The sequence below is a fragment of the Epinephelus moara genome, chromosome 17 (assembly GCF_006386435.1).
Source record: "Epinephelus moara isolate mb chromosome 17, YSFRI_EMoa_1.0, whole genome shotgun sequence".
Classification (NCBI taxonomy): Eukaryota; Metazoa; Chordata; class Actinopteri; order Perciformes; family Serranidae; genus Epinephelus; species Epinephelus moara.
In genome coordinates this window covers 21,621,105-21,633,025 of record NC_065522.1, presented here as the reverse complement: position 1 = coordinate 21,633,025, position 11,921 = coordinate 21,621,105, and the positions used below count along the sequence as shown (strand labels likewise).

Here is an 11,921-nt window from a genome sequence, read left to right as displayed (position 1 = left end):
TGACTGAGATTGTTTTATTCTAAATTTGAAAATACACCAGCTGTTAAAATTAATGTTGTATATCACAATCTCACCACCATTTTTAATAAGCATAAAAAGGTTATATAAAGGTACAAGCACATGCACATACTCAACATACAGTATAGGCTTGGGCGGTATTTACTTTTTAACACCTTAATAACATATCATAACATAACACAATCATATATCTCTGGCCACACTCAGTTGGTTCAACTGAAAACATTTACATCCCAACCAGTCCCCTCTCCTCCGGTGTACCCCAAGGCTCTGTGCTAGGACCTTTCCTGTTTATCATCTACCTCCTCCCTCTTGGCAGTATTTTCCGCAAATATAACATTCAATTTCATTGCTACGCAGATGATACAGCGCTCTACCTGTCCACCTTCACATTAACATACCCAGCCGTACTCTCCTCCATTCAACTCACCCTCCCACCTGCTCGCTTATCCACCATGGGGTCGAGAGCCTTCAGCCGCTCGGCCCCCTGCCTCTGGAACTCTCTACCGCAGGACATAAAACACTTGGACTCTGTCACTTCCTTCAAATCCCGCCTCAAAACTCACCTTTTCAGACATACTCCCTTTAATCTGGACAGGAATGACCTCATTATTGCACTTTACTGCTGTTTTATGTATTGTGTTATGTATTGCGTTTTTTGACCATCATGTTTTATTGATTGTTTTATTATTGTCTTTTGTACGGTGACCTTGAGTGTCCTGAAAGGCGCCTATAAATAAAATGTATTATTATTATTATTATTATCATAACAGTATATGACAGTATTTGTCGAAATAAATATATAAATAAACAAATTTTAAAAAGCTAGGCTGCTGGTGATAGATGTCACTGTAGCATGTATATCATTGTCTGGCCTAGAATGCTGCATTTCTATCGTGCAATTAGCCTACTTAGACAAGTCTTGCCTGGTATAAATACTTATGGCCCATAGAACAGAGATGATGTCATGAAACAAAACAACTGTTATAGTTAAAAGAAGTCATCTCAAGATAAAGTTATTCGTAGCAATATTCACAAACAGGAGCAGAGCCATTATTCTTCTTTACTAGTCCTGTAACGTTATCCCCACCACTCGCAGTTGCCATCTATCTCAGCTGAGTTGCCTGTCTCATGAGCAGAGACTGGCCTCTGCTGGCGAATGCTGTGCACTACATCACCTCAACACAGCATCTCTGTATCAATTTATTAGTAAGAAGACCATCTGTATTTCTGGAATACCTTTTTTTTTTTTTTTTAATTTACCTTAATACTTTGATACCGCCCAAGCCTAGTACAGTATACTGTATTTAAAAAACAACAAAAAAAGACTGAGTTACAAATCAGGAATATTTTTATTTTAAAAAACAAATGAAACAATGAACACTTCCACTTTTCATCCCACATCTGTTTGATTGACAAACGTAATCATGAAAAAGCAGTACTACAAAACATGTCAAATTAAGAAAAGAAAAAAAAAACAGAACTAGAATACAATATAACAAGTACTATCTGATATGTACAAGCATTATAGTTTATTATTGTTATAGGCAAAAGGCAAAAAAGCTGAAGACTGCTGCTGAAGAAACAATGTCATGTGCAAAAATACTCTCCACAAGTCCACAAGCTTAGGACGCTCTGCTCTGAGCACAACCTCGTCAGGCAGAAATCTACTGCTTTCATAGGCAAATCCCGTTCCCATGAGGACAGACGGCAAAATTTACAAGCTGTTAGGGAATGGGGGACAATATCATTTAGAAAGCTAAGCTTGTGGAAGCCTGGTAAAGAAGACTCTCTCATCATCAGAGGTATATCTGAGGACGGTGGAGAGAGAAGACACTGCTGATCACTGACAGAGATTATTGATGGACCAAACAGCTCCTAATCTCTAACCACGACTAGTCAAGGACAGAGGAACCATCGTTAACACCGTCACAAAAACACACAGGTCGACACAGGTACAGAGGTACGGGTAAAAACACACAGGAACAAGTTCAAGACTTAGGTACAGAACAACCAGCGTTTTTAAACAGACTTTAGGAAAACGTGTAAACTGTAAGGACGATGGGAAAGATGGCTGATGAAAGAAGGATGATGAAAGATGGCTGATGAAACATGAAGCTGCAGAATGTGGCTATGATTAAAAGAAGTTCCTCCAAACATTGAAATGATGACTTCAGAATAAAGATTGTTGTTAATGTGTTTTCAGTAATCGGCAACCCAAAAAACCCACCAAACTATTTGAATATAATCACTATTTCTTCACATTTTAGTTTTGGCAGTGATTTAGTTTTTAATGCCTCGCTTTCAGTGGAATATTTCCAAGTTCGGTTCAATCGGTGACCAGGGAGCCGGAGAGTCAGCTGACCTGACCTTGATCTTCCCTGTGGAGGCTGCGAGTGAAAGAGGCATCAATAAACTAGGACTACATACGATATAGGAAAGTTTGGATTCACGTTGTTGCAATAATATTTAGGCAACAACACTACAAGGCAGAGAGCATTCTGAGTTAGGCAAGGTCATCTCTAACAGCAGATACAAGTTTACTGACGCTCCGTGTTTACAGTTTAAGTAGAAAAAAAAAATTATATAAATTTTGGAAAAATTTTCCTTTTTGAAATCCGAGTTTCAAATTTAAAAATGTGGCACCCTTTCATGGTAAACAACAATTAAAAAAACGTCTTAAGTTGTCTCTAATGACTTTATTAAAGGTTAAAACAGATCAGAAGGAAGTTATTACAATGCGTAAAGTGGAATTGAATTTTGGATTTCAGTATTTTAGTGAAGCTTCCCTTTGGTTTATCTACAGTATATTCTGTACAACAGATCTTAAAAAAAAACCCTTCTATAATTACCTGCAAACATTTAAACATAAAGCAGAATTATTTGAATTTATTCGTCCACTTGGGGGCAGCAGAAACAAGATTTGAACACAACACTGATATCATTGTTAGTGAGCGAACCGTTGCCTATTTACACATCCAGCAGACACAGAAAGACATTATTAATCATTTGGAGTCATGTTTCTGACCACCTGATGACTGTAAGCCCAATATGAACCCTCATGTTGGCTCAGTTTGAGTCTCCACCGACTCCTGAGGGAAATATCAGGCCCTTAAGCTGCTAAATGCTCCACTGTGTTGCTAGCTGCTAACTGTTGCTGGACAGGTGGTGTATAGTCGGGTTTTGGAGACTTTTTCTGACATATAATCTGGCTAGAAAAGAGGCTGGTGAGACCCGAGAGAGTGAACCATAACAGTAAAATTTCGCATGGCGCCATAACATACAAAGTCAATGCAAAGACTTGAACTTGAAGAGATGCAATTTTTCGCTGGGTGACGTGAATGATGCAAAGATGCAAAATTCGTGCTATTTGTGTAATAGCACAAGTTGAAATATCTGAATTTGAAGCCTATTAGCGTTGAGATCTGGTTGAGATGCTCCTGACCTCACCGAGAATCAGAAATAGAGGTCAAATAATGCTGTCTGTGGGCACCAAGCCCCCAAGAGAGCTGCTCAGCCTTGCTCCCAATTTTTCCCAGTGGCCACTCGCGGTATTACAGTGATAAAATCCCCTGCAGCCCAAAAAGCTTTGTCTCCAAAGGCCACCATTATAAAGAGATGTCTGTAAAACTGTTGACGCTGCAAACACGTTCAATTATGACTCTAATTTTTAAACCGTGGTGGTTTTATATTTGTTGTCTTCTAGCTGAGAAAAACAATTTAAAAATCTGTGACGTCGTCACAAAGTCTACGAGCAGAGCTGGGACTTGTAGGCGGGGCAAGTGGGAGAAACATATTCAGTAGGTCACATACCAGGGAAGTAAACCCGAAATTAGAATTTCTTTTTTGGCATATGCACCAGGCGAGCCATTACGTTGAAATCAATAGGCACCATCTTGGCCTGGTATGTAGTTAGTGTTATAAATCTACGGTGGGCACCCAGAGCTCTACAACTCAACATCAGTACAGTACAGAGACAGAGCAAAAAAGGAGAGTCACAGGACTACACAATAAGTTCTGTAAATTTGTGACTTGTGTGAGGTATTTTGTCGAGTCACTTCTTTGCAAAAAGCTGCGTCGTTAAAGTTGGTCTTTCATTGTGGAATGTAAACAGCGGAAAAAGTGAAGCGGTGACAGTATGAAAAATAAAGAGTTTTGCTGTGTTGGTTGACGCTGGTTCGGAGAACGGAGCTTACATGTTTACCATGTTCACATTACTTGATTCCAACTATCAGTTGTATTTTACGCAAACTAAGTTAGCTGTTAGCTGCCTTTCCCAGTTAGCTAGCAAAACTGTTAGCATAGTTGTCAAGGGCGGCAGTTGCGAATTACTCCAAAAAAACAAATAAAAACAAAACAGTCCAGCAGTTGTATTCCCAAGAGTTAGAGACGTGAAAATTGCTGACTAAGTTAGTCATTAGCTGCCCTTCCCAGTAAGCTAGCACAACCATTAACACAGCTGTTGAGGGTGAATATTTGCCAGTTGCAAAATACTAAAAAAAAAAAAACACACAAAAAAAGGTCCAGCAGCTGTATTCCGACGAGTTAAGAGATGCGAAAAATTGCAAACTAAGTTAGTCGTTAGCTACCTTTCACAGTTAGTTAGTACAACCGTTAGCACAGTTGTTAAGGGTGCCAGTTGCGAAATACTCCCAAAAAACAGTCCAGCAGCTGTATTCCTGCGACTTAGAGACAAGAAAATTCACCTCGTGTTCAATTAACGCACCATTACACCAAAACAATGAGCTAAAAGACACTTAAACGCTCCATAGACTGGATAGGAAATTGAGTTGGATGCTAATTTTCGGGGGTTTGTCAGTATGAACTGCACCCTTCACATAACATGTAGTAATTTATCCCATTGTTACTATAAAATATTTATAAGTGCACCTTTAAAAGCCATATTGTTTTATATTGATACATTGCAAACTAACCAAAGGGATACTTCACTAAAATTGGCAACACAATTAGTGCATAGCAGCTCAATCCTGAACTTTAATGCATTCTTTAATTATTCATTAACTTTAATGAAGTCATTAGTGCCAACATATAAATCCTCTCTACATAAAGGTTATTTTAAAGTGGTACCAAGATGAGTGTTGTTTTTCTAAGAGCAAATTATGTTTGCTTATGCGCCAAAAAGACTTTTTAAGAGCAAGTGCCAGGATTCAAATGTTATTAATTTTGGAATAAAATGATGTCAAACTACCTGATAATCGTTCACTGATAATCGGGAATAATTAAACTCAGCCCCCCGTGTGGAGGCTATCAGTCAGTCAGTCTGTCTGTAAAGCCCTTAACTGGTTGTCAGCAACACGAGTGAAGAAAAGGTACAGGTTTCAAGAGGGGTGCTTTCACGAGCCCACTGGCTGTTTGCTTTTTATAGGTTGTTTGCACAAAAAAGTTGAAGGGAAGTATCCAGACTGGCTTAGAAATGACCTCACTGGACCATTTCTTCAGTCTAGTTAAAGCCAAATAACACCGAAGTGAATATACTACAGCAACATCTGAGTGTGCCTTAAAACTGCACATGTAAACTAAATTCAGTACATTCAAATATTTGGCAATACGAATTATCAATCAACACCAAACAAACTGAGCGTCTGTTGGGTGGTGATGGATGAGCTGTTAGCCAAACAGTGAGTGAACAAACAAGCAAACCCTTTCAGAGTGAAACCTTCATGTAACAGGTGCTGTCGGACAGAAAAATGAGCCGAGTTTGAGACGTGCTGCTGACATCACGACTGTAACACTGTAACATCAAAACAGGAAAATGTGATTTCAACCAAAAACAGCATTTAAATCAAGACATTGGCATTAACACTTTTTAAAAAACCTAATACTTTACTGGAGATGGAGAGTGTTACAATGTAGGTGACACAAGGCTTTAAAAAACTGCTTTCAGAGGAATCACGATAAACCATGATTTGAATTTCAATCGAATTATGTCAAGAAAATTGAATTCAATTAAGTGATTCTGTTTTGGGTTTTTTTTTCAAAGTGTTTTGATATTGGTCGAAAAATCCGCATTCGCCTTGTGCCAGGCCACAAAGTAACCAGGCCGACCACGGCAGCTTTTGCAGCCCTAATCTGTTACCCAATGATATCGATAATGACCACACCATCAACACATAGTGCCAACACACACACACACACACACACACACACACACACACACACACACACACACACACACCAACTGCATGCCCTCTGTCACACGGTAGAAAAAGTATTCCTCCTAATTTAGTGATTTTTTTTTTCTCAAAGTTTCTGACCACGTTACATTAAATTCACCACATACACGCACACTTGTTACCAGTTACTGTACACTCACTAATCACCTCACGACAGCCTAGAGAAAGCTTTAAGCAGACCTGTGCCAAAATAACTCAACATCAACCCAAATACATCTGTTATTTCCTGATAAAATGGTGGTTATTAAAGGGACAGTTCGCCCCAAAATCATAAATACATATTTTTCCTGCAGTGCTATTCATCAGTCCAGATTGTTTTGGTGTGAGTTGCTAAGTGTTGGAGATATCAGCTGTAGAGATTTCTGCCCTCTCTTAAATGTAATGGAACTAGATGGCACTCAGCTTGCGGTGCTCGAAGTGCCAAAAATACAATCTTAAGAGCAATGTGGTGTTGTCAAAAACATCGATTTAACATATTTCAGGACTCATTTCTTGCAGTACCAGCCACACATTCTTGCTCTCGCCTTACTGCTTACTTATGTATCACAGCGCAGAAGGAAGTGTGCATCTACTCATGGACGAGAGGCTCGTGCTTGTGACAGACATCAGTGTCGTCCTCCTGGGCTGAGCTCAATAATGCTAGGTGAGTTAGCAGTACATGCTTCATTCTGCGTTGTAATACGGTTAACAGGTGTAGTTTGGTACAAAGAAAATAGTTCCTACATGAAACTGCTCACAACAAGGTCTGTGGATTATCTTGAGTAACCAGGTCATGATTTCTGGAAAGAGACATTGCTGTTGAGTTTTTTACATGTATTTTTTGGCGCTTTGAGCACCACAAGCTGAGTGCCATCTAGTTCCATTATACTGGAGAGAAGGCAGACATCTCTACGGCCGATATCTCCAGCATTCTGCAACTCACACCAAAACAATCTAGACTGATAAACAGCACTGCAGGTAAGAAGAAAAATATGTCTTTATGATTTTAGGGTGAACTGTCCCTTTAAGGAGTCCGATAAGAAAAGGAAAATGCTTAAAAAAAAAATTTGTTTTTTCAACAGGTCTGCTGTTTTCACTGAAGAGAAAGCTGCCAATCTGTTGCCAATAAAGAAAAAATTATCTAGGGGACAACTGGCAAACAACATTGTGCTTTATTGCAGGACTTTAACTCCCATTTCTGTGGTGTATTGAAAAGCAGATTTTATTCATTATATTCCCATCAACGCTGCCGAGTTTAGGACCGTTTAAATATGCGTTTGTTTGTTGTTGCATGTTTGCTTGGTTTAATTGATTTTTTTTTTACCAGCTGTACTCTGCAAACACCCAGATGTGTCTTTGTAAGTGCATAGCAAATAAGGAGATAAAGAAAACTGCACGTTACAGTAGCCCCTGCCCTGAAATCTTGGAACTCTTCACAAAAACGTACACTATGCATCACAAAACAGCGTTAAAGGGAAGGTATTACTATTTTTCACGAGAGCACAATTTAAAAAAAAAGACGCTTCCCCTTTATATATATAGATATATATATTCTTTTTTGTTTTTTTGAAAGGAATCATTAGGCATTAGACACCCAAATGACTTGTTGTGGTACAGAAAAAATATTTTAAATTATATGGAAGCCCTTGAAATAAAATCAATAAATAATGGGCCTGTTTTGACGGGCGTCTGTTGAAGAAACTCATCACATGCAAGCCTTTTATTTGACTGCATTTTGTGAGCAGAGGAGACTTTTCTTTGTGTTTTCACTGGCTCATGCAAACACTGAAGCCCTGTTACAGTACTTTTTTTTTTGTTTTGTTTTTAATTCTGAGTTCTTGTTTTCCGGCACATGAGTGGTGTATCTGTTAGTTCAGAGCATGCACGTGTAGATCGGGTGGTGAGGTGAGTGGGACCTTGTAGGGATCGAAAGTTGAGGGTCGGACTTTAAGGGCTTGAAATCGGTGAGCTGTTGCATGCTATTGCATTCCATAGAACGGAAACGTAAATGGCAGTTAGCTAATAAACTTGTGCTGTAAGCCCCCTGTAAACACACACACACACACGCACACATACTGTACATTCACGTGTGCATGCACACTCGCCACACACACAAAAAAAGGGGCATTAAAGTGACTAGTAACAACGCTGCACCCCTACAACACCCTCCTCCCTCTCTTCCTCTTCCTCCTCTCCAAAGAGAAATAAGACGACTGTAGCCAAAATGAAACTACATAAAGAAAATAGTCCAGCCACTCGACGTCTTCTTTCAGATCTGCAGGTGCTGTGAGGCGGGGTCTTTGCACGAAGGTGTTTCAGGATCGAGGAGAGCTGAAGGTTTAGTCAGGGTCAGAGGAGCTGGCCGGTGCTCACCCCTAGGAGGGGGGCTTGCTGTAGCCGAAAAGTCCGACAGGCAGGTATTTGACGTGAGTGGGCCACTGGGCGGCCAGCTGGAAGAACTTAACCTCGTTCCACTCCACACCGTCTATGGACACTGGTAGGAAACAGAAATAAGACGTTAAAAACTCAGCTGAATAACAGAATGATGAAATAAAACTAAAGCAAGCAACCTCTGGGGCTGAAAAATGAAGCCAACGCCTAAGTGCCAAAAACTGCAGTTCATTTAATGACCACTTGGGGCTGACTCCAAGAGCAAGTCAATCCCCATAGACCCCTATGTTAAAATGCCCAACCTTACAGCTGTAATAAACATGTTCACAGCCAAGTGCAAAAAACGATTTTGGTCTCTTTAGCTAATTTCAACATTCATGCCAACCTGTTTAAATGTTATTAAGGCTTAAATTTACAAATAATTAAGGGCTTAGCACCTTGAGTGACAGGTGGGCGCAGCAACCGCGGAGACAATGTTGGTTAGGTAACCACGGTGTAACCCCAGATTCACAGAGTATAGGCATAGGCATACTGTAGTTGCTGCTATTTCAGTGTGTTTTCAGATCATAAAAGTTAGCTATAACTTTTTTGTCGCCTAAAAAAATCTTGCCCAGGGTTTGGTTGACCCTCTTAGAAGACGAACGTTTGGGTTTTTTTGAAAGTACGTTTTGTTTTAACTGTTTTAAGACTGTTTCTCGCAAGTGACAGTTAGCATCAGCATTACCATAGTTAAACACAGCTGTAAACACACTGTGCTAACCAAGCTAGCAGCTAGCGTTAGCATTAGCTCCACCCGATTGTCCAAATATGGTCACTTCTGGTTCCAAAAATCCAAGATGGCAATGGCAAAAATGCCAAACTTGACCTTCTCTCTTCTCTGCTAATTTGTGAATCTCAACATCAGATTAAAAAATGCACAAAGTCGCACTGTGAACACAAGTAGCAAGATCTTGGGAGCTCAGCGGAGTTCGCTATCTGTCCTGTTTCATAAACAGATAGTACGGAAGGCTAAAGCCATCCTTTCCGACATTGTGTTCCCCTCTCCTCCCCCCGACTGTTGAGTTCTTATATTCTTATGTGTTCTCTCGTGTCTTTTTTATGTATGTTTTTACTTGCTGTGCAACTAATGCCTTCTAGGGACAAAACAAAGTTAAAGTTGAGGCTTCAAAACAGGAGTCCACAAACCAATGGGTGATGTCACTGTGGCTACGTCCATTATTTTTGTACAGATGATGAATCGAACAAACACATATTGAGGAAACGGAGACAACGAACCATCCTAATTCTTCAGGTTACCTTTCAGGATGGTCTGTTGCTGCTTGGCAGAGCAGATGAGTCGGCTGATGCCTTCAATGACCTGGCTTTTTGAGTCTACATCCTTCTCCTTTGGCTTCTTTCCAAGGAAGATGGTTGGAACTGAAGAGAGGTGGAGAGAGAAATTGTAGAAATACTTGGACCTTGAACATGAAATGAATAATTCCTCTATCTTTCGATTCCTCAACTAACCTTTCTTGTTCTTCTCCTTGGTGACCACGGTCATGGCCATGGTGCTGACCTGTGCCTGTGGATCGCTGCTGCCCCCGCCTGGTAGCCTGCTGACCTGCAGTGAGCGGAAGGCGCTCTTCAGCGTGTTTTTGCAGCCTGTGTCGCGCCGCTCGCCCTCCCGCCGCTTCTCAGCCAGAGAGGCCAGCCAGTAGTCGACCTGCAGGCCGATAGCGTCCACACCGTGAGACATGCTGGGACTCCTGCGGACAGAAAATGTTTATGAATGTATTTTAAAACAACAAACTAGAGAATCACTCTGAACTGCTGAAACCACAGTTCCCACTTTCAGCAGCACTTAGAGAGACGTTTTCTTCAGTCTTAGGCTCCAAATGAACAAATTTAAGACGGAAATATAAAATTAGGAGACGTTTTGCTGAGCAGGCAACCTCTGCAGCACCTGATCTGCCCCAGTTCATTTAAATTCAAAACTAGATAAAAAAAAAAAGATGAACTGTGATAGTTGAACACTTGCACTAAATGTGTTCTGTAGAGGGTGACATAGAAAGATTATATCAGACACTGCTGCAGTCTGTCAGGCTCTCAGAGATGGACTGCAGCAGCAAGCAGAGCAAAAATCACCTGAATCAAACAGATGAAAACACAACTGAAGTCCCGTTTGTCTGGAAACTGGTTCCCAGTTAAGCTAAACTGGTTGACAAAACTGGTGCCGGAAGCAAAATACACAACTCCTTGCTTACAGAACAAACATAGATGGATAGTTAAAGGTGTTAAAAGCTGTGGTACAACTCAGTGTAGACAGTAACATCAATATTTTAGACAGGAATATTCGACTTCTCACTGTACCACTGTTACCTGACAGCTACCTTTTTACAATATGAAGCATAAATTGTGGATAACTGTACCCAACATTGTGTGATGCAGTCACTGAGCGCTACCTGCTTACACATGAACAATTAAGATAATTTAAAAGGATACATGGCTAATTTTTAACCAGCTTTGTATCATAACAATGCAGGCAGTATGTAAGAACCATGGTACTTCCCTCCATCTTACCAGCGCCCAGATCTCCCTGCTCAAATCTCACATTTTGCATCATTCAAGGGATTTTTCGCTGGGTCTATGGCTGTTGCTTGAACTGTACTTCCTTAGTTTCATCATGGAGGTTAAAAAGGGGAGAAGTAATGGCATCATATCTCGTCACATCCTTGGGGTATAACACATGTGCAGTGAAATCGGGTCTGCAGCTAATGAAAGGCTCAATCGCTGGTTCACTATCATAGAACGTAGGAATGATTGATTTGTTGACTAAGGCGTTGTCAGTCGGCCTTGGGTCAGAATATATTTACGTACTTATATATTGCATTGTGTTTTTTGTCTACTGATGCACTATCGCTCTGCTGCGTAATGTTGCAAATTTCCCAACTGTGGGATGAATAAAGGATTATCATCTTGTCTTGTCTTACATTTTAGACCAAAAAATAAGATTTAGGTGAGAATTACAATTCTCTAATTATTGAAAAGGTCCCTATAAAAGACAATAAACAAATGCTGTCTATATAAAAATGTTCTATTGTAAATCATCCTGTGTTTTAGGAGAAAGAGTATAGAAGCGGATCAAGAGAGTGCCCAGCCCCCTTTTCTGTCTCTCTCAAACTCAGACCAGACTCGAACTGTAAATCTATGCAGCGCTTATCAAATATTAACCAAGATTCTGTTAATGTATCATCTACTAAAATGTCTCCAGAAACATATTTTAGTGCACTGGCTGTAGTGCGAGACTTTGTGAACAAAAAGCGGGTGCCATACTGTTTCCGATATTGTAAGAACTGAGGC

At 40.2% G+C, this 11,921-nt stretch overlaps 1 protein-coding gene across 1 annotated transcript in view; it reads right to left on the bottom strand.

Moving 5' to 3' along the window:
• Positions 1 to 1,351: 1,351 nt before the first annotated feature.
• The window catches only part of LOC126403765 (phosphofurin acidic cluster sorting protein 1-like), a 110,799-nt gene continuing 100,229 nt past the window's right edge, over positions 1,352 to 11,921 (bottom strand). Inside the window, exons 22-24 of the mRNA XM_050066527.1 lie at positions 10,089 to 10,327; positions 9,879 to 9,998; positions 1,352 to 8,685 (exon numbers count right to left, since the gene is read on the bottom strand). Of these exons, the coding sequence (XP_049922484.1) occupies positions 8,567 to 8,685; positions 9,879 to 9,998; positions 10,089 to 10,327 (478 nt within the window). The 3' untranslated portion in view covers positions 1,352 to 8,566. The remainder of the gene's footprint in view (positions 8,686 to 9,878; positions 9,999 to 10,088; positions 10,328 to 11,921) is intronic.